Below are 21,086 nucleotides of genomic sequence, written 5' to 3' on the forward strand. Positions count from 1 at the left end.
TGAAACGGGGGTTGTTGAAGTGTTGAGTGTCAACTGAATTGCACAGTTGGAGGCCGTTCCTTACTGACGGATGGAAATATGAGGACCGCTCTCAGCCTGCAATAAGGAGAAAGAGCTACGAAGGAGGGGAACTAAGAAGCCGTCGAGGGTGTCTTTCATAAGGTAGGTAAGCTCTCCACCGGAGTTCACAGACTTCACTTCACCATGTCAAGCAATTCTACCTTCGCTCACCTTGAGATCTATTCATATATAGACTGGGCAAGCTTCTACGTATCAAAGACTGATATTGCATTGACATATCCATCGAGCTATTCAAATACAAAATGAAAAATACAAATAACCCGCCAGACGCACACCCAAGGCCCTACAGTCCCATGTCCGAAAGGCCGAACACTCAGTCCTTACTCTCCTCGACGAACGACGGGTGACAATCGCGCAATAAAGATCCCCGACCCCTACTCCGGTTTCATGGCTAAACAGCTCAGTAACTCTCCGCTCCGGATCTCGGGAAGCATAAACATATAACAGTACAAAGTACACTAATCTCTCAAACCTCGTCGGGATTCTGGTGAGACCGGCGAGACCGGCGAGAGGCCCTTGGTATCTTGAAAGCTACTGTTCCCTTGTGACGACTGGACTTTAGAGTCAGCTCCCATTCATTCCACATGGGAGCGGGGATCCAGTTCCAGTCAGAGATCTCGGTTCTCGCCGTATTCGAAGCCCGAGACGCTGTAATATAGAACCCAAGCACGGGGAATGGCTCCCGTTTAGCGAGCTCGCCCCAATTAATCAGATACCGAACATCGTCTGTGAAGTTCAGTCTATCTCCTGATGCAAAGTCCGTTATCTCCAAACTGTTGTTGCTCTTCATGACAATGGCGACCTGGTTCGAGTACGCCCGCAAGAAGTGCTGACACAGCTGGTTGTAATCGGCTTCCTGGATTTCGAAGTCTCTGTTGAAGAAACCACCGGTGGAAGGCATTGCAATACCTTCACGGGCCGCCAAAGCGGAAATAGATTGCCTGTAACTCATCCACTTTGACCTAGTCAACGTGGAGGCTGAGACCCGGCCATCGATAATCAGCGAAGCAGTGCTGGAAGGACAAAACCCTGCAGCATGCTTCGCCCAGACAGCCTCCATCAAGCCCATATTGGTCCAGAGAGTGCCGTACTGAGCAATAGAGGAGGTGCTACTAAAGTCAACAAGGCTTCGAATCTCCACCATGGCATTCTTGTTGAAGTTTCGCCAGTCAACTTCGACCAGTCGCTTCATACCGACCCACAAAGCCGCAACCAGGTGCATCTTGAGTTGGGTGACATTTGGCGCAGATCGAAGTGCCATCGCATGTGCGGCCTTGCCGTTGAACCATATAGTCTGGTTGAGGTCGTGGAAGAACCTCACATGTTGGGGAGCGATGGCGGAACCAAGAGCAAAATCAGTAAAAGTGTTGCTGAGGAGGCCTTGGACCTGTAAGCGCTTCCATGTTTGATCAATAGCACCACCAATATCATAATACGCAATGCCATCACCCGCAGCTGTGGAAGCAGTGGAATTATGTTCGGTAGCAGCCGCGTTGTCCCTTTTCAAGATATCAAGGATATCGAACGTTTCATCAGGCCAGTCTTCTAGATCCGTCCATGCCGCGACAAATCCGTCAAGCTGCTCACAGGCAAACTTCATGCGACGAGGGAAATCAAATTCGGGAGAGTCAAGGTAATCTTGAGGTGCATATAAACGCACGTTCGTATCAGCGATGTTGAACCACGACGCAGCAGACATCTGGGCTTCGCGCTCTCGCTTCGACAGCTTGAGTGTGACTTCAACCTCGTGTCCAGTCTGCCGATCCAAAATGGCTCGTCTCCGCACAAGGTTTGGTACTATGTGCACATTTCCAGTAATCTCAAGAATCAGGTCGGCCTCGAAGGTTTCGGGAATGGAAATCAGCATATTCTCATTGCTGGCCGTGATGAGTTCCAGAAACCCAGGGTGGATCAATTGGACCTGTTTGAAGTTCTGGATGAACGGGTCTTCGCGCCATTCATCAGGCATAAGATCGTCACCACAGAACGTGATGATCGTATTCTTTTGATTTCTTCCTTCTCCTTCGACCCACCACTTGACTTTGCGTAGTACTTGGTTTATATCGGACGCGTAAACGTGTCTAGGGGCGTAGTAATCTTCAACTTCGAGTAATTCAAAGAACTGGCAGTAGTTGAAGTGATTGAACAACTTGGTGATGAATGGGTGGATGGCTTCGGACGACATGGTCATTAGCTTCACAATGGTATTCGGATTCTGCTGATTATGATTGAATGTAGAAGTGAAGATCGTCGCAGCGTTTAGCGCCAGGACGAATTCCGCACTAAACTCAGGCTCGACGTCCATCAAGAACATTGTGTACGGATGACAGAAGTCCTGGGAGTCTTGGTTCCAGAAAAGGGGATCCCGAAAGCTCTTGAGCAGAGTGAAAAGCTCGGCGTACGAATAGACTGTCACATCAGATGTGACCAACATTCCATCTTCTAAAGCTCCTTGGGTGATTCTGGCGAGTTTGGGCCTCAAGTTCTTGTCGATCATTGACTTTTTGCTTTCCGCAACGACAATAACGATCTTAGTATCATCGGTAACTCTACGGAGATACAACCTGTCTGGGATCTCGTAGATGTTCCCAGCAGCGCCCTTGAACTTGAGATGGGCGAAGACGCTGTCCTCTGGATTAGGGGTTTCAATCCAAGTATCGATATCGGCGATGACATTTCTTAGGGCGTTCTCGAGGGCCATTTTGTTTGCCGGTACTGATAGGATGGAGATGGGTACTGGTATTGCTGTTGAGTTGGTCGCAGGCTTGGTGGGAGCATCGATGGGTATTATACATCTTTCAGGTGCCGGTACTGGTAGAACAAAGAAAAGTCAATAATCTGAGTTCCCAGTTAAGATAAAGCCAAGTGCCACTCCTTCTTGGGATCATACTTGTTTGCAATTTGCTATAGTGTTGAAGTGAGATGTTCCATGTGGCGATGGGAAGTCTCCGGAACCCTTGTCGTTCACATTTTCATGGTTGTGAATCTGAACGTCTTTAACAGGTCGATGAGATTATTGTAAAAGTACATTTAAGAAGCATAAGCGAAGAGTAGTCATATGATCTTCAGTAGTTAATTCTTTGTTGAAGTTGGCGCCACATTATCGCAACAGCTTCGGTGGTCTTTGCAGTACTAGACCATTGTCAGTTTCTCTCCCCTTTCTTGTTGGACTGTTACTTACTCTTTTCCGCAAGTATTGTCATCTTAGCTGCTCTTAGTGTTATTTCCAATTCTTCATTCTTTGTCTGGACGTTGGGGGGAGTGGGGACGGGACGGGAGCAGGAATCAGTTGTTGGTTAAGAACAAAGGAATAGGCATCATGGATGATCACTCCCTGCCCATCCTTCATAACAATGAGTTCGTATCATTGAAGAGTATTGACTTGGAACTTCGCCAGCGGGTTTGTTTTGCCCTTGTTGTACATCAACTTAGTTGGTATCGGACCGCCCCCTTGTTCATATCTTGTCCAGACAGACTTGAAGAGTCCCAAAACAGACCAGAGCGTTCCACAGTCAGCAATGTTTGCCGTGCTACTCTTTGCCGCTAGACTTTTGACCGCGTCAATATCAGAGTTGCTCGCTCCCTTTCAGAAGATGTTGAGCAAGTCTTCATACCCGACCAATAGTGTAGCAGCTGCCTGAAGTTTGATACTCATTAGTCGAGCCGTAGATGGAAGTGAGAGAAAGTGTGCTACTCTAGCATCATAGCCGACACAGGGAAGTAGTTGATGAAAAACCTGTTGATCGTATTGGAGAGCCTGAACCGAATGACTGAGTTCACCACAGAAACTTCGATCCGGCCTTGAAGCTACAAACGTCGGATCATTTCACGTCTGGTAAGCTTTTTTTCTGGTTCGACCCACTGGAGCATATCCATTGTCTTTTTCGGCTATAGTCCAAACCAGCCAGGCTCACAACGAATCCACTCAAGTTCCAGTTGATAGCACCTTTGCGGCGAGGTGGATCGGAGGCCTTTCATTTCAACTATTGATTTGACGTGTAGAGATAGATTTGAGACTGGTCCCTATCGAAACGCCGAGGCCATGCCATCTATTTGTTGTAACCTCTCTGATCGTGACACCTCCAGACAGACTTCGGTGTCAAACTGATTGGAAAATCCTCATATGGAATAGTGTGATCGTTGTCCAAGAAGGCAGGGTAGGTGTGAGTACAGAAGGAGGAGGAAAAGATGCGTTTGATCAGGAAGAAGGAACCAATGGCCTTAAGGTTGATAGTGTCCTGGGCGGGGGAGACCAGAGGGTTTGCCTTGAGTTGGCGGGGGACCTGAAGAGTGTGCACAGTAGGGAAATGGAAGATCAATGCATTCTTGGCGGTCTTTATAGTCACTTGACTATAGCCGATGGAGGTAAGTTGGTCACTCTGGTCCCGGGGGAGGGAGCGAGGAAAGTCGACAATGACATCAGGGATGACGAAAGGTAAGCATTTATCGAGAGACAAAGTGATATGAAAGTCTTTCTTACACACCACGTGAGTGTTGCGAGAGGTGGTGGCTTCCATGAAGGCTGGGAGGTTTGCAAAGTAAGAGGCAACTGGGTGATATCAACTTTGGAAACAACAGTGACCTCACTTGGTTTGGCGCGGATGAGTTCGATTCCACGGCTGAGGAGGGCTCTTATTCCCGTTGTTGGGGAATCCCAGGTACATAGGCATGCTGACAGCTTGATGTTTATCGCGTGATGTGTCTTCTCCTGCTGAAAAAGTGCAGGCAGCCTTCGACCAGTGGCGAGGTCGCTGCATCCCATATGAGTTTTCGTCCAGTCTCGCTGGGGACGATATGAACGCTCCCAGCCCCGGTGAGTGTTCCGTTCAACTTGAAGCTGGCCGCATAAAATAGCATGACTAACGGGGTCTCCTCGTTACTGGTAGCTATGTTCAAGTCGGCTATGTCCCGGAAAGTCTGTCGTGACCATCGACGCAACCATGAGTCGCCAATCCAACTATCCAAACCGAACCTCGAGATTGAATGTCTGTGATCAGTTCCGACACTGCTTATATATGCTTTGAAAGTGTCAAAGACGGCACCGGGATGTCGTTGCCTCACACGAACTTGGTGGAACGACTTGTTAGCTTGTAAAGGTAGTCTGAACTTTTGAATTCCACTTTCGTCCCATAGCCCGTGAATCCGTTCAACAAAAGGATGCAAGGCATCTGACGGCATTGTTGCAAATCGTACGGCGAATTCCGGTTCCTGCTTTGAGAAAGACGCGGAAAAATAAAAAGCCGGCGTTCAGGGCGAGAACGAACTCGGCGGAAAATTCTAGATCAACTTCCATCAAGATGAAAGATTAATGCCATAAACCTTTTTCTGCCTTTGAGCTCCAACGTCCAGCTGTACGAAGTTTTTGAAGGTTGTGCTGGAAGCCTTCATTCCCAATCGTTATGATGACTCGACTTCACTGGGAAGAAACTCAAGAGCATCTTCCAGCTTGTTGAGGGCATGGGCTTCATGGAAGTGCTGAAGTCTCTGCAAGATCCAAAATTCCTCATCTAGGTCCTTCAGCAGCGGCGCTCGCCGCCCTTCGAGGGTCGCAGCCTTAGCATCAGCCACTACATGGGTGATCAAGACTTGTCGACTGAACAATTTTTTCTAAACTTCGTTTGAAACGTCAAGATACTTCTGGATTGCCGTAGTCCCATATGGCACTTGTCAACGGACTGAGTCGCTGTCTATTTGTGTTGCTGATATCGTCGATTACGACAATGCGTGCCGTCAGCTGCCGCACAAGTCGGCCCTTCGTTATATAAAAGATGAGAGGAATCGTTGATGGTGTTAAATGTCCAATTGCTGTCAGTTTCTGCAACATAAGTTGTAAGGAAGAATCCACAGTAACGGCAGGTCCACCCACATTATAAGAACTGAGAATTTCGGGCAGCGAGCTCTTGAGAGACTCACGACGAAGTGTCTTTCTTGCCAGTTCCTCCGAGAAACGGGACCGGAAAGAAGGCTGGGAAAATCTTGAGCTTTTCCTCATTGTAGTGATGGCTTTACTATGAATATTGGCCATTTTGAGTTTGAAGTAGACATCTGGGTCTTGTAGTTCGTACGCAGGGAGGAGAAAGAGAAAGAGATGGATGGTGAAAAGAGCAGAGTGGGGAAACAACTCTGGGCCCTTCATGAGGTCGTCCAACCCTGATTGATATCTTTAAGGTACCTAGGAAGGAGGCAGATTGTGGTTTTCCCTAAGCCTGTTTCATTGGCCAGAACAATATAGGAATTAAGGAATTCATATAGCCGGATATTTCTGGGGGAGGTGATGGTCTGCAGCTCCTGGTCTTCTGAGCTTCTGCTGTCAAACTTTGACCAGGCCGTAAGGCTCTCTGAAGCTTGGTCTGTTGGTGCTGATGGTCTACTCATGAGCTCTTCTTACTCTTGGACTCGTAAAGCCGGAATACTGCACTGGTGTACTGAACGACCGGCTGAATATATATAGTTGAACGGCATTGGATATGATGTCTGGCTTTAAAGTCTCATCCAAGATTTGAAAACATATAAAGCTATAATTTCTTGGGTTGTATAATGTGCAGTAGTAGGAAACAAGGGAGCTACATAGAGACGAAATGCCAGGCTTAGTCCCCTCACAGGTTTCGTCGTGTATCAGCTCGATACACTTCCTCCAAGCAGTTATGGCAAATTAAGTGACAACAACACAAGTTTTCTACGCATTTCCTATCCAAACGGATAGAAACGAGGGATCCTTTGCCTTTCAGTTTGTGACAGATTGTATGGCGACTGACGAGCTACAATCAGGGGCCAAACAGACAACTACATCTTCTTTTCAGTAGAATTAACATATCAAACATTATTACAATATACAGGGAGGATACGAGAGTCGCGTATTAATCGTGCTTGTTAGATTTAAGTCATTTTTATAGATAGAGAGCACACTAAGCGTACGCCATCAACCTTTCTCCCTTTGTTCTGTGCTCCACATCAAGTTTTCAACATGTGCCCTTTGCTTTGTCGGGCCTGAATAGATTGGAAGTTTGCACTCTAATCAAATACTTTCAACATCTTTCTAAACAAACGGCTGTAGGAAACATTTTCTTCATGGACTGTCTCCCCGCTCGTTGGTTCCCTTCCGAGCTGTCACTATCAAGGTTCATCGGTATCCCTAATACTGCTTTAGTTAGCGACAGCGGTTGATACGGATTATAAAGGAGTGAGTCCAGTTGCGCCCACGGAGTTCACAATTCACAAGGTACAGCACGGCCCCTAGCGTTGGGCCACAGCTTGGAAAAGCCGCCTCACGGTGGGCCTCTCCTCAGATTTCCTTTCACAGCTCACCACCAACATACACCCTAAATTGCACAACGGCACGCGCGGACGAACCAAATACGACCGTGACAAAAAGAGACAAGGATGGATGAATATCATCCGCCGTCAGGAAAAATTCCACAGGGCGTGGGGTTACCTGTGACTCCTAAGAATCAGCACGCTGAAACGGAGATCGGAGAAGGGAGCCAGCGTCTTCCCGTCCATCTTGTAAATGACAACATTCCAACACCTGATCAAGCATCTCCCATACGTAGAGGGAGAGGGAGGCCACGGGGATCCAAGAACAAGAAGACAATCGCTGCACAAAATGCCTCCCGTCTATCCCAGACACGATTTCCATCGCCAGCGCAAGCACTGGGTGATGGAAACGACAGCCATCAGAGTTGGATGGATGAGGAGTACATTCCCAACAATCATGGAGACTCTCCATACCAAGCTGTTGATACATCACAACTCGACAGTGGGGAGGCTTTGGTTTCGTCCGACAAATATGAGAATCAAGCCGTCGCGGAGTTCATCAAGAGTTACCGCAACTCAGTCCATTTGACGAAGGAGAAAAACAGACGATCTGTTCCCATCACCAAGGAAGCAATGAAAGAACGAGACCAATCCGAACTCGCAAAGCTTATCGAGAGGCGTACCTGGACCCAGGCTCAAGAAGATGAGCTGGGCGCTTCTTGGGAGAGCCGTTTAATCAAGGATGCAATACAACTCTTGCCCTGTCGCGGCACTTATTTTTCAGCGGTCTTCAAGATCTCTTTCCATCTCTTCAACATGGATCCTCTATCCCTGTTATCCATGTATCACGACTTCAAGTTCGACAATAGCGGTAGGGAGGGCTTTATGCACAATGGACAAATGAAGCGCAACCCCTTATTGACGGTCCACTTCTGCGACAAACTCAAGAGAATCATAACACACCCTTAGTTTTAGGAGACAAACGCATACCGATTTCTCCCCATCGTCATCAGATGGTCTGTCATCTGCCAGGCAGATAACGGTGAAGGATTCTCTGTGGATGAGGCACGCATCTTGAGCCACCTCGGCTGTGGCAATCTGGACCAGTTCTCGAGTTCTCCAGTACTCGAGCGCTTTCGCTTCCATCAAGAACGAATGAAAACTGTTGGCATCTTTATGACACCTCATGCCAAGCTTCTCGCGTTGATAGCTGATCAGGTTGGTGTCCCAGCTGTACCGTCAGCTGGCAACATGCTGGTCAGAACTGGGGATCTGGGCGTTGTGATTAGCGCTCTGGACAGCCTGAATGATTGTAGGATGAATCTCTCCTGCGACATTCATTATCTGCAGTATTGCGCCAGTCGGACCTCGCGGGGTCACCCCTCAGGGCTGGAGGAGCTATTGGAGGCATACAAAGGGGCTTGGCTGAAGCTGGAGAGGAGGAAGCTATGCGAGGCTGTAAGAAACCAGCCTCCCAGCCGAGCGAATGGATTATATCTCCAGGCTGGGGGACAAGGAGTCCCGGTCAGTAACAACTGTCTGCCCAACAATGCAGTTTTGGGTGGATTTCCAGAGAATTCACAGCCAGTTAGACATCCTGAACCAGAGAACAATCCTTTCCGTCGGGTATATGTTCCCAACGCTAATGAGTTAACCGGCACTGGACTGATCACAGAGATCGGCTTAACCCATACCAGACGTGTCTCACGAACCAGCGCAACGGAGCCTAGTCGAACGTCCCAGGCCCTTTCACCACGCAGCCTGACCCAACTCCGGCACAAAAGCCTGGAATCGATGCCTTTGAAGACAGAGAGGTCATATCAATTGAGTCGTCTGACGAAGAGATGATGGAAGATCGACCGGGGGAGGCCTCCAACGTCCCTCGGGATGCAGGTAGTCGCCGGCGAAAGCGCAAGGGACAGAAATACAGAGCCCGAGACCGGGAACGGAAGCGAAAGTTCTTGGCTAAGAAGGAGAGAGAACGTCGTCGTGGACATCGCGGCCAGCCTCCTTCATCTGCACCACAAAGACAGGCTGGAAGTCGAGGAGGAGCTTGGAGTGGTATGGGGAATCAACGACAGCCTAATCCGGGGTTCAATCCTCCAACCAGACCAAGGGCATGGAGAGAACAAAACGAGGGGCGTTACCTATTTTGATGCGAGTTATTGGAGATTTTTTGGCGGACTGAACATGAGAGAAGATTACTGCTGTAGCTGGTAGAAAAGTGGCTATAGGAGATACCGGTAGCTTTCAGAGTTCGAAGTTGAATAATGTACGGGTTAATGTATTTTGGTCACTTTCCATCATGATTAAGGAAGCTATCTCTCTGAATGTCACAAGTCTTGGTCTCCGTAACGCGAGCACTCTGCGCATTGAGGGTTAGAAGGCAGAGCAATGTTCATACTCGCATGTGTTGAGCTCAAGAATATCCCGAGGTATTGGCATTCACTCAACGTGAAAACTACGATGACATGGAACAACACAGCCCGGTATGGCAACAACGACCGAAAGAAATTGTTTACCATTGACAGCAACAAGTCCTCCAGTCCGTTATACTTCGCTATCTCGTGATTGTTGACTTCTTCCATCAATATTCCTGCCATTTTCCCACGTAGACTCTTTTATATACTCGTTCGCGGCCTTTGCCTTTTCCAACCCAACCTCAATGATGTAGAGACATAATGCCAAGACATGATGCTGACATAAGGACGTACAAGGACGTACTGTCTAGCGTCGGGCTATGAAGCGTTAGTACACGATCGACTCAATGGCACAATGCAAACTCATGGTGAAAGATCTGAAAACTTTGACCATTAAGGTTCATGGAGAAGCTCTTACCAAGACCAGAGCGACCAGCGAAAGAGTTCCAGCTGATATTGTCAACCTGGCTAGGATCACCCTTGGTGCCAATGCTGAACATGATGCCTCCGACAGGAGCAGAAGGGTTCATCGCCTTGACGTGGCGATAGGCCTTGAGGAGCGCTTCCTCATCGTCGACGTTGAAGGAGATCGTCTTGGCAACGGAATGCACTTTGCTGTAGACATTGCACTGGGTGCCGCCTCCCTTGCTGTTGCTGATGACACGGAGGTCGGGGGTCTGCTTGCCCCGACGGCTGTCGCGAGTGACAGCCTGGAGGACCATGCTGTCCACTCGCTTGAGAGGCTGTTTTGGTTTTTCAGGCAGCTGGGCCTGGGCCTGGGCGGGCAGGAACTCTTGGGCTCCCGGGTTCTCAGCTGCGACCGAGGTCGGAGGACCCTCACGAAAGCCGTCTTGAGAGCGGTGCTCAGCAGCCTCAGTACTGTAAGGAGGAGGGGGAAGGGGAGGAGGAAGGGGAGGCAGGCTTTGAACGCGTTGGTCGTTCGTCATCTCACGGAGAGGGGCGGGCACATCATATGGGTGCTCGGGAGAGCCCAGAGATGGCGGGCCCCAGGCTCGCTGCTGCATGCCGTAGGGCGGGTCGTCGAAGCGAGTGGCAGGATTGGGGTAATAAGGGCTATGACTAGCAAAGCCTGGAGAGACCCAAGTTCCGTAGGGGTTGGATCGGAAGCTGCCCTGACGTGGAGGAGCCGACTTAGGCATCGTGATATGAAATGCAGCGGTGTTGTGCAGACGAGGATTGAGGTGAAGAAGGAAGAAGGAAGGGCGGGTTTTGTGGGGGATATGAAGGTGAAAGGTGAAAGGTGACGAAATTTGGTTGTTGCGGGCGGCAAACGGCAAACGGCAAACGGAAGGCGCCAACTTCTTCTGCACCTGCCCGCTACCTAAGTGCCTGCCTAGCTTGCCTTTAACTGTGCAAACTTCGCTGTCACTCATCAAAACTTTGACAAATCTCATCATAAATACAACAAAGCTCATCATGAGTATGAAACTTATCATGAAAACATCCTAAACCCCCCAAAATTCCCAGCCGCCTATTCTCAACTTACTCTCAACTTAGTACTTAGTGCCTACCTCCAAGTTTATCAATGTTCACGCCTAAACTGTACCTGGTCTGACGACGCCCCCGCTGAGTCCGTCACATCATCCATGCCAGATATCAAGGACGAAGCGGTCCATCATCTCGACTATGCCCCTCCAGTCTTCACTGCAACGGTCAAATCATTCTCGGAGCCTTGGCCAGGCGATAACCCTACGAGCTCTCAAAGAACAGAGTATGTCAACGCCTATCTCGCATGGGCACGGGACGAGGTCCCATCCTTGCAAGCGGCAGTTCAACACCAAGCAAGAGCGAGAATTTTTGGAGCTCTCCCGATGATTAAAGCAAACGACTGGACAGAGGCGGAGACTGAACATTTGCTTTACCTCATCGACGGAGAATATTGGCGTCTCTGGCGTAGGTCTCACTATCACTTCTCAAGCAGGCTTACCCCTTACTGATCAATTCCCTTGTACAGTTGAAGACGTTGAACCCAAGCCTATTTGGCCTTGAAAACACCCCAAGCCCGTGTTCTTTCCCTGCAGTGAAAGCTCCCGATGCCTCATCCATCGTCCTTTCCGAAACCCCCTGAAAGCTCCGGATAACACACCATCCGGGCCGCCATCTTGCAACAATGGAAATATTGAGAATAGCGGTACTCGCGATGCAGGCTCAGAGGTCCCTTCAATGGGCCATACATTTTCTCGAACACTTCATTGGGTTGCCAGTTTTGGCCTAGGCTTGAGATGAAGCGGTTATATTTTTCGATGAGATATATGCAAGCGTGATCGACTTTGAATAATAATTCATGCCGTCATGAATGGAGATTATATTTTCGTGTTGAGGTATAGCTTGCGCTCAATTTGGACATCTTGCGGCACCTGAGTTCCATAGCTATTTTTGGCCATGTTGGACACAGGAAGTTACAGCAAACTTGGTCGTTCTCCCAAATACCCGCATATAATGTAGTTCTGTCTATATATTAATCTTACTCAGAATTCAATTTCCATGTGGCATTTTGTGGTGACTTTGATCAACAGCACCATCAAGTTCAACGAGTGAGGTCAATTAACTTCCGGCTTGGTGGGGTTCCGGTCCGGATTCTCGGTGAAGTAGGTCCACAATTCCGGGACTCAGTCGCCTACCCTGTGGTAGTACGATGAATCAGTATTCCATGGCAAGACAGTTCACAGTGGCGCTCTGGACGAGGTAAAATGACCAATAGAAGATGGGCTTGTTGTTTACTTTTCGCACAATTTAGAGCTGGCCATCATCTAAAAGATCCAATCCTCCACCAGGATCCATTGAACATTGAAAGGGGAGCCACTGACAATCCAGTTCACATCAAAGACATTAACGAGGCAACATCCCGAGAGGGGCCCAAGAAACTGGCTATAGTGTTGGCTGAGGCCCACAATCATCTCTATGAAGACATGTATCTGTCTGCTCTCACGATTGACAGTCTCAGAAATCTGAGTAACGTTTCAGCGCTGCATCGTGAGCGGCTCATAGGCGAAGATGAGCTTACTCTGTCTATTTACAATCGTGTGGTTCATATCAAATACATTGATTGGGTATTATTCGTTGCAAGAACGGGATCTTGGAGGATTGAATTGATCCAGGCACATGACTGGAGCGCGTGACGGTTCTGATGCTGAAAAAGAACTCGAAGCGTCAATAAATAAAGTAGCTACAGCAAGAGATTATCAAGACTTTTGTTGCAAAATGCTAAGAATAATGGAGGATCACTGGCATCGGAAGTCGTTGTTCGAGACAAGCCTATTTTCATTGCAGATCAATTCAGTAAACTCGCGATACGAAAGCAATACCATAGTCTTCCTCGCTCATCCAGCCCATATGCAGTTCCCACGTGATGGAAAGCCTAGCTAAACTGATTCCGTGTCTTGATCCTGTACAGTATCCCATTGCCCCTAGTTCGCGAAGTCCATGTTGCATCACCAAATCTGAAAGCAAATGACGACTGACATACTCATGCTACCCCCAATTTGATAAGAGCCCACTGACACTTCAAGCAGAAGTGCCAACGGCAGGATTGTAGATCTGAAGCTTTCTATGAGAACCAACAATGACCGCCTTGACCAGGAAGTTGCATTTGTCACTTCCGAACTGGCATCCAGCATCGGCTAAGCGCTGCTCAACCGAGGCATCAGGCCCCTTCTCGCAAACTTCGTGAAAGCAGTGGTAACGACCGATCTTCCCGCGATGGATAAAACTATACACGTTCTTCCCCTCCTTAGTCTTCTTCCGAAGAGCCCGTTGAAGCTGAAAAATCACGCCGACCGTGAGGTGCTCGCCAGGAACAAGTCGCTCGCGCATGACTTTTTCAACTGAGTATGATACAAATTCGCGTGCTGATGGAGTAGAACATGGAGTATTGCCAGAAGTGGAGGCAAGAGAGGGAGAGGTGGCCGCTGTATTGTCATCGGAAGGTGCGCTTTGGCTTGCAGACTTCACTTTCTCTATCTTTGTTTCTTTAGAGGACCTTCTCTTCTTCTTGCTCTGGAGTTGAAGTTGACTGAGCTCTGTGACTACCCTCTTCTTCTGGGTCTTCAGTTTCTCGATGGTGTTGGTTTGCTCGGCGATTTGTTCCTTGAGAGCGCGTACCGTGGGGCCTGCAAATGTAGCGGTGTCGATCCTGTCTTGGATTTCATTGATGATGGTATCGGTGGCAAATGATAGTTTCGCGCGCATATTTGCGACTTCCTCCTCTAGGCCGTCGTTGCTGTCTTGGAGTTCATGGATGCGCTCGGCCGATTCCTTTTTCTCGTCAAGAAGGCGGAGAATGCTTTGCTGCGCACCATGGACATCTTGTCGAAGGTTTCCATTCTCGATTGATAAGATTTCAGGTTGACGGGAATCTTGCTCCGTGGGATACATAATCTCATGTGGGGAGAGTCCCCGATCGTTGGTGTAAGAACGCGTGGGAGTCTCATCACTCGGCCGGGGAGTATCTTCGCGCAAGCCCCAATCTGTGGAAATCGATGAGCAACCAAGATAAGTCCCAGCACGTACAGGATCACTTACTAGGCGTTACGTTGTCATCAGCGTCGTAGCTGGAGTATTGTGCTCCATTGTCACCTCGGTCGCGATCTTCTCTGTTGTGGGAGTACCAAGACATCTTGAGTGTTGCAAAAGTACTGATCTCCGATTTTGTAGTTATGGGGAAAGGAAAGAATTGTTGAAAGGCAGATGCGAAATGGCATATGAGTGCCAACACAATGGTGGCAGTTGCAAGTCGCAGGTGAATGCCTGTTGAAGGTGGAACTTTATGACGAGGATGGAAGCTTTGGTTTAGGTAGTAGCTTGCGATGGGCAAGTTTGAAGAAACAACTCTGGGGAAAGCGACCTCACGGATGATTGCAGGTAAACGGTAAATTGAGAAGAGGGGAAAAAACAGAGAATCCTGTTTGGTTAGGGAAAGACTGGATGGCGACCTCACAAGGCTGTAGCTGCCAGTAGCCGTGAATGAGGTGGTCTGCAAACGACCTTCCGATGAATCCGCCAAAGGTACCTAACAGCCAATCTTTGGCCCTCAGCACAGTGAAACTTTGCCTTTAGTTCCATCCATCTTATATCACATCAATGGAAACAGCTCTTTCGTGAACTCGTCCACTTGAACCCCCTTTATCATCAGACGGATCATTTATACAACACTATATAACAGAGCCACTCAACCGGACCTTAGGAAGCCTCTCCAAGACCACAAAAAGCCCGACGCCCCTAAATACGAATTCAACAATGTCTCGTAGCCGCAAAAACCAAAGATCACAAAGGCGCCGCCAACGCGAGAGGAGAGACAAGCGTAATAGTATGAGACAAGCTGGCTTGACCTTCTACTAATTCAACACAGATGCCGACTATTAGATGAAGGTGGCTTTGGAAGAAGCGTATCTTAGGTTGAGGTATGTTGGTAATTTAAACCTTTTTGAACAAGCAGCTAACTAAAGCCAAAGGAATATATTTTCCTGGGATCAAGACGATGACAATTTGTCCGATGAAGACGACAGCAGTTCTATCGACACAGATAGGGGTACCACAACACTAAAGCCACCACCTTCAGAGAGTGACGACCCCCAACTTACTGACCACTCGTCGGAGCAGGTACCATTATAGAATAACCCTCCCACACAGAGCGACGCTCTGAACTGGTGGATTGGGGAAACAGTTCGCCTGGGTCGAGCAACCGACGAGTTCTGGGACGATCTCAAGAACCCAGCCTCAGCCATCGAGAAAACAAGGACGGCTCAAGATTTAGAAGCCTGGGGTGCCGAACAAAGGCTTGTACATAAATCTTGGGAACACTTCTTCTGGTATTTTGTAGAGGAAGCAAAGAGGGTTAAGCTCCACGACTGGGCCTATGCAAATGGCTTTTATCGGGCATAAAGGAAGACAGAACTTCAGAAGGGGCTCGAGAGGCTTCAAATTATCCATACAGCGATTTATTACAGAGCGAGTAGCTATTCGGCTACGGATAAAACAAAAGTCCAAGATGCAAAGAGTGGTTTGGTAAATCTGAGCCTTGCTTGTGCCCTTGTTGTGACCAGGCTGAACCCCCTCAAGGATGAATAGAAGCCTTGGGGAGACCCAGGACCAAGGAGACTCTCTGGGAATTAACCACCATTGGCATGTTCTAATAGTGTCACAATAGCCTCTTGGTTTCCTTCAACAAAATTCCTACCGCTGAAGCTTTATGAGCGAGTTCATTGTATCCAAGCTCTTGTACGAGGTTGATGGCCGAGACAGAACCTCATGGTGCAGAAGACCAGCAACACTAGTGGCTGAAATGATCAAATCTTCTCGAGAACAAGATCATCACAGCGCGGCTTCAAGGTGTGATGTTTTTCAAGGTGAACCTGTGTTAAATGCTACGTATTGTGGCGAAGTTTGAAGACTCTCCTCTCATCAGAGTTCGGTCGAAACGCTCCCCTTGAGCCAAGCCCTTCTCGACAATGATAAACAAAGCTTTACTTCAGAGGTTTCGTTGTTTTGAACACCCTCAGGGAATACTTTGAGTTCATCCATGACCTATTACAAGCTACTCAGCATTCCCTCTAGTCTGATGTTCAACACATCATGTATAATCATTTCTTTGAGACATCGGTATTCATCTACAACCATACGCGAGGTCAGGGACAGGCTTCAATGATGTCACTACTCTGGTGGAGTCGGAAGGGATTCTATTTGATTGAATACTGGTTTAACTAATCTGTCGCAACACCTCGAGCGACCTTCCTATGTCCATTACCACAACAACCTCGATACCTGAATTGATGCTCTTTCACTAAGCGCACAAGCTTGAAGTATGGTCGATGATACTTCACTCAGCGGAGGTTTTGGGCCCAGGGAATATGAGAAACGTAGCTGACCAGGATACAAACCGCCAACCTTTGAAATCATAAACTCGCAACCGGATTTATGACGCGGGCAAAAAGAACACGAGGCCAAAGCTACAGCACGCGAGCCATATTCGCAGACCTCTCGAAGGCAATGCCACATATAACTCTGACGACTGTTTGTGAAATCCGTCATATTTGCCTCGATTTCACTGTCAGGCAGCGATAGTCGCAGTTCTCGCGCACGGCATAGGTCTTCAGCGAGGTTTTTGACCGGCACCCGAAAGCCAACATAGAGATTCTTTTCGCATTCGAGGTAGGGTTTGAGCCCCGTGAGAAGTTGGATGATGACGCTTACTTCCTCACTTTTGTCGGTGTCTGAATCTGTGCGGCGTCGCTTTCGACTAAACTCCTCTTGTTTGTTGAGCATGTAGTCGCGAAGTTCTTCGGCTTGTCGACGAATCTCGTTGTTCTGTCGTTTTAGTTCCTGGAGACCCCCTTGTAGTTTCTTCACGTCCTCTAGTCTCACTGATATGCTGGCGCCTGGACTCGCTTCCTTGCCGTCATTGCCAGCCTGTGAGGTCTGACGTCGGAGTACAGCCATCTCTTCGCGGAGCTGGTTATTCTCTTTCTTGAGCTCCGCGTTCTGGGCCACAATGAACTCTTGCGTCGCTTTCTGCGCGGCTTTCAGTCCGGTGATAGTGTGTTCGGCCTCATGCAAACGTCGGCGAAGTGACTCCTATATCAAAGATCAATTAGCAACCGCCCATAACCCTATCAAAGTCTGTAGCTGGGATCATGAACTGACATTGATATCATCTTCGGTGTTCTCTCTGGGGCCCTCGCTGGCAGTAGCTGGCTGCGATGTCATGCTTTATTCTCAACTGGCGGTGTTGGAAGGGGACGTTCCTCGATGTCGATGAAAGCTGAGATGTGAAGATGAAGGCAAGAAGGAAGACGGAAGGAGGGGGAGGCGAAAGAAAAAAAGAGAAGATGAAAATTTAGCGGCGGCGTTCGAGCGCTGTTTGTGATTCAGCGCTTGAGAGGGGGGTTGATGGAAGTGGCAGTGACTGACAGTTCTCAAAAATCACAGATGTCAAACACCACTCAAGTTGGCAAACACTCAAAATCGGCCATGCATTTACTCGGGCCTCAAACCCTTCATATTCTCACTCTCCCCTCAACTTTATTCATCTTGTTCATTCGCCTATGTCCAAGCCCTGGGTCTGATCCATCTGATCACATACACAATGCCTGGTCGCGAGAACGTCAAGCAAGGTGGAAATAGCAACAGTTCTGTGCCGGTACGTTTTGTTTGAAGGGGACTTACCAAGCTTGCAACTGATGGATCAATAGGCGAATTTCGACGAGACCTCCTTTTCCGAACAGTCCAGGCGTGACCTTCGCGAGTTGTTCACCATGATTGCACGTCTACAAACCGAAAACACTGCCCTTCGCGTCACAGCTCATCTTGAATCAATCACCGAGAGACTCACAGAACAAGTCGAAAGGCTCGAGACGCCTCATCCTTCAGAAGAACAAGGCAACCCCCTTTCTCGCCGACTGCAGCGCCTAGCAGATCTCGCCATCGACTTACCCCTTGATATCAAAGACGATGATCTAAGTGTAAACGACCTTGCCCTCTTATGCGCTGTTCTCGAGGATGACATGCGACGAGCTGCACTGATCAACTTTGCTGGGGATTCTGTCACCTTCCCCATGTTGTCCTTTTGTCTTCGATCACTGGGTGAAGGAAATGTGGTTGGGTTTCTTGTGCACGAAGGCGGACGAGTGCCTCGTTGCTCTCTACATGGAGATGGAAATTGTACTTGGATGACGAGGGACAATGGTTTGATCAAAATACGACGTGAGCCGTGAGTTGTTAGGTGTCTTAGGCAAAAGGGGCCAGGGATGTAAGGAAAGATGGATTTGAGTTTGACAATAGACTGTTAATGGGCACATTGAGAGCATCATTTCTACTTCAGGTTCAAGACGAATGTGGTTTGACGATTGGAAGTAAGTTATTCAGCAGGAGCATTTGTTAGACATGGACAAGAATATGCATGTGTAATACCCGTCTGTGTACTTATTTCACATCAGAGCTAAGCTCAGCGCTTACCAAAAACCGGGGGTCTATTATGAACTTGAACTTTACCTAATGCCCCTTAGAAGTGAGCTGCGTCAAAGTTTGGCCACCCACAGAGAGAGCTAGCATGCGGAATTATGTTACCAGTCTTCTCTGTTTAATCCTCTGTTCAGTCAGTTAACCACAGCTTGTCTCTTCTCTTAACATCTCTTCATCGACACCAAGCACTATTGTTTTCACGCAACGTCGGCAGAAGCATCCAGAAATGACAAAGCGAAAGTCTGCCACAGGTGCTGTCGAGTCGCACCAAGGCCACCACCATGGCAAAAGAGGTGGGCGTGGTGGAAGCGCTGGACGTGGCGGCCAGTATAATGGTCGTGGTGGTCATCATGGCGATGGACATTGGCAAGGTCCTCCATATCCGGGTCAAGCCCCTGGTTACGCCCGTACCCATCCTATGACTGCTCACTATGGGCCTCCAGATCCCCCGGCTTATTGCGCAGGCTACCCATATGGACAATATCCTTTGTATCAACCTTTCCCTACCGGACCAGCCTTTCCCCCGTACCAATTTGCTCCTCAAGTGCCATGGCAACCTGGAAACGAGCCCCCAAACCTCTTTTTGGTACCCCTTGATGTGGAAGTGGGTGAAGGCCAATCCTTCTGCCGACACAAGCCATATTTTCCCCTGGACTAAGGAGTATGCCATCCAGGCTTTGAGCGGCGAGAGCGCAGAGCAGATTCAGGCAGAGCTCCTCGATGTCAGGACCTTTCCTAACGCAAAGCGTTCCTTGTGGCATACCGACCCCGCAACAGAAACTTGGGGAAAGGTGCAAGAGACATATGGTAGCGATCCCAAGAACTTTTATGAGCAGAGGGCTAAGGCACGAGAGCCATCTCGACGAGCCCTCGACCATTGAGCATTTTAAACAAGCGACAATGTGACGAATGTCTTCCCAGTAACCCATCATCTGCAAGAAGTTCCTTGGAAGTGTACAGGTAAGTCTACTTGCTCATACAGAAAGCATTGCTGACAATTCGGTAGGAGATCACTAACGAACAAAGATGAATGTCCAGACGATTCATCAACCATTTGGAACGGACAACCAGCGTTAACCTCGCACTGTTTCCGACGGGCGACAACCATCGAACAAGGGTTCCCAAAGAAGCCTGCGAACATACAAGAACATTTCGGCGATTATGAAGGAAACATTGTCTACGCAAGGTTCCGACAGTTACTTTTGGTGGTAAAGAAAACCGTAAAAACGTGTAAACAAACATACATACAAGACCGGAAGCTTGTGGTGTATCGCATGTATCAGGTTTTATCATCATGCTGCGCGTTTAGGTATCCAAAAGTTCCGTTTTAAATATGATGTTTATTAGTTGAAATGGTTTTACATCATCTTCGAGTCAATGTGGAAGAAATATGAATCTTTTCCAAGTATTCTACCGCATGTTGACTAGACAGATTATTTAATATCGATCCAGTTCCCACGAATGTCCGTTATTTTGAACCATTGTGACCCCTTAGAGAGACACAGTGAGCTTTATGATACAGATGCACTCGCCATGATTTAGGGTCAACAGCCAGACAGCATTGTAAGCTTGATTACTTTAACATCAGTTTATTGAGCTCTCCAGAGCACCGCTCATTGTTTCCAAATGGTGAAATCTGAGGTCTGCCAGTGCTGGCACTGGCAGATCAAGGACGCTGATTCAGACAGTCATTTTGTACGATTGCCTGAGGAAGCAAAAGAACCTCAGAAGGAGTGAAGCTAACAGAAGGAAGAAGTTGAGAGCCTTGGGAATCCTTTCTCTCATCATCATCATCACCATCACCACAAATGTGGCTACACCGCAGGCGATGACAGATGACGAGATCACTAAACAACACCTCACCCTCTCTTCAAAATACTTCCCCAGGAGGTTTGAGCAGGAGTTTCCTGGGCTTAAGTCGTCTCCATCGCAAAGGCGGTCAATACAAGTTCGCCTTTGCAAGTGGTATAACTGGCAAGAAAACTTCGAAGCAACGAAGGGCGGCGTCTACAAGCTTGCGAAGGACACAGCTGCTGAAGGTCTGATCGAACAGCTTGGCGAGACGGAAATTAAAACCTCTTTTTTCGAATGGAGCGTCGACGCAACCTTCTGGGCTTTGTGGTTCATCGGACTTCCTCAGAATAAGCGACCCCTCTGGCCATGGGCCAAGTCTCCCAGGCTCGAAGCGGGAGAAGGATCCTCGAAAGACTTCGCGCAACTCAAAGCAGAGTATGATCGCAAGGGGTCCCTGATTGACAATGAGGTTTTACAGAAGTAAAGGAGTCTCTGGCTGTCAAAGAGGCTATGTCATCCCAGCTCTTGACTGCGCCAACTCCTCACTCTTCACCACGCCTC

The 21,086-nt window shown here is 48.4% G+C and overlaps 9 protein-coding genes across 9 annotated transcripts; 4 read left to right on the forward strand and 5 right to left on the reverse strand.

Moving 5' to 3' along the window:
• Positions 1-257: 257 nt before the first annotated feature.
• BKA55DRAFT_376146 (uncharacterized protein) lies at positions 258-3,106 on the reverse strand. Its single transcript, XM_046185922.1, has 2 exons — positions 2,972-3,106; positions 258-2,892 (listed from the first exon to the last, which is right to left on the reverse strand). The coding sequence occupies exon 2, from the start codon at positions 2,780-2,782 to the stop codon at positions 548-550; it is 2,235 nt and encodes a 744-aa protein (XP_046049568.1). The 5' UTR covers positions 2,783-2,892; positions 2,972-3,106; the 3' UTR covers positions 258-547.
• A 1,024-nt stretch (positions 3,107-4,130) lies between these two features.
• Positions 4,131-4,843, reverse strand: BKA55DRAFT_539805 (uncharacterized protein; the record flags this gene model as incomplete). Its single annotated transcript, XM_046190187.1, has 2 exons — positions 4,131-4,364; positions 4,562-4,843. The coding sequence occupies 2 exons, from the start codon at positions 4,841-4,843 to the stop codon at positions 4,131-4,133; spliced, it is 516 nt and encodes a 171-aa protein (XP_046049569.1).
• A 524-nt stretch (positions 4,844-5,367) lies between these two features.
• On the reverse strand, positions 5,368-6,608 carry BKA55DRAFT_569091 (uncharacterized protein). Its single transcript, XM_046192889.1, has one exon. It carries the CDS (start codon positions 6,215-6,217, stop codon positions 5,708-5,710), a length of 510 nt encoding a protein of 169 aa, XP_046049570.1. The 5' UTR covers positions 6,218-6,608; the 3' UTR covers positions 5,368-5,707.
• Positions 6,609-10,092: 3,484 nt separating this feature from the next.
• BKA55DRAFT_569093 (uncharacterized protein) lies at positions 10,093-10,645 on the reverse strand. Its single transcript, XM_046192890.1, has one exon. It carries the CDS (start codon positions 10,475-10,477, stop codon positions 10,100-10,102), a length of 378 nt encoding a protein of 125 aa, XP_046049571.1. The 5' UTR covers positions 10,478-10,645; the 3' UTR covers positions 10,093-10,099.
• A 4,492-nt stretch (positions 10,646-15,137) lies between these two features.
• Positions 15,138-15,656, forward strand: BKA55DRAFT_539811 (uncharacterized protein; the record flags this gene model as incomplete). Its single annotated transcript, XM_046190188.1, has 3 exons — positions 15,138-15,175; positions 15,227-15,374; positions 15,405-15,656. The coding sequence occupies 3 exons, from the start codon at positions 15,138-15,140 to the stop codon at positions 15,654-15,656; spliced, it is 438 nt and encodes a 145-aa protein (XP_046049572.1).
• An 858-nt stretch (positions 15,657-16,514) lies between these two features.
• On the reverse strand, positions 16,515-17,477 carry BKA55DRAFT_539812 (uncharacterized protein; the record flags this gene model as incomplete). Its single annotated transcript, XM_046190189.1, has 2 exons — positions 16,515-17,345; positions 17,415-17,477. 2 exons carry the CDS (start codon positions 17,475-17,477, stop codon positions 16,515-16,517), a joined length of 894 nt encoding a protein of 297 aa, XP_046049573.1.
• A 379-nt stretch (positions 17,478-17,856) lies between these two features.
• On the forward strand, positions 17,857-18,484 carry BKA55DRAFT_690485 (uncharacterized protein; the record flags this gene model as incomplete). Its single annotated transcript, XM_046199505.1, has 2 exons — positions 17,857-17,910; positions 17,963-18,484. 2 exons carry the CDS (start codon positions 17,857-17,859, stop codon positions 18,482-18,484), a joined length of 576 nt encoding a protein of 191 aa, XP_046049574.1.
• A 678-nt stretch (positions 18,485-19,162) lies between these two features.
• On the forward strand, positions 19,163-19,612 carry BKA55DRAFT_690486 (uncharacterized protein; the record flags this gene model as incomplete). The annotated part of the gene is made up of 1 exon (XM_046199506.1): positions 19,163-19,612. The coding sequence occupies one exon, from the start codon at positions 19,163-19,165 to the stop codon at positions 19,610-19,612; it is 450 nt and encodes a 149-aa protein (XP_046049575.1).
• A 745-nt stretch (positions 19,613-20,357) lies between these two features.
• On the forward strand, positions 20,358-21,009 carry BKA55DRAFT_690487 (uncharacterized protein; the record flags this gene model as incomplete). The annotated part of the gene is made up of 2 exons (XM_046199507.1): positions 20,358-20,426; positions 20,485-21,009. The coding sequence occupies 2 exons, from the start codon at positions 20,358-20,360 to the stop codon at positions 21,007-21,009; spliced, it is 594 nt and encodes a 197-aa protein (XP_046049576.1).
• Positions 21,010-21,086: the final 77 nt, after the last annotated feature.

The sequence above is a fragment of the Fusarium redolens genome (assembly GCF_020744475.1).
Source record: "Fusarium redolens strain MPI-CAGE-AT-0023 chromosome Unknown BKA55scaffold_8, whole genome shotgun sequence".
Lineage (NCBI taxonomy): Eukaryota > Fungi > Ascomycota > Sordariomycetes > Hypocreales > Nectriaceae > Fusarium > Fusarium redolens.

Bases quoted from the DNA above. Each gene is read 5' to 3' on its own strand.
- BKA55DRAFT_376146 (XM_046185922.1), bottom strand. From the start codon at position 2,782: ATGGCCCTCGAGAACGCCCTAAGAAATGTCATCGCCGATATCGATACT.
- BKA55DRAFT_569091 (XM_046192889.1), bottom strand. From the start codon at position 6,217: ATGAAGGGCCCAGAGTTGTTTCCCCACTCTGCTCTTTTCACCATCCAT.
- BKA55DRAFT_569093 (XM_046192890.1), bottom strand. From the start codon at position 10,477: ATGGTCCTCCAGGCTGTCACTCGCGACAGCCGTCGGGGCAAGCAGACC.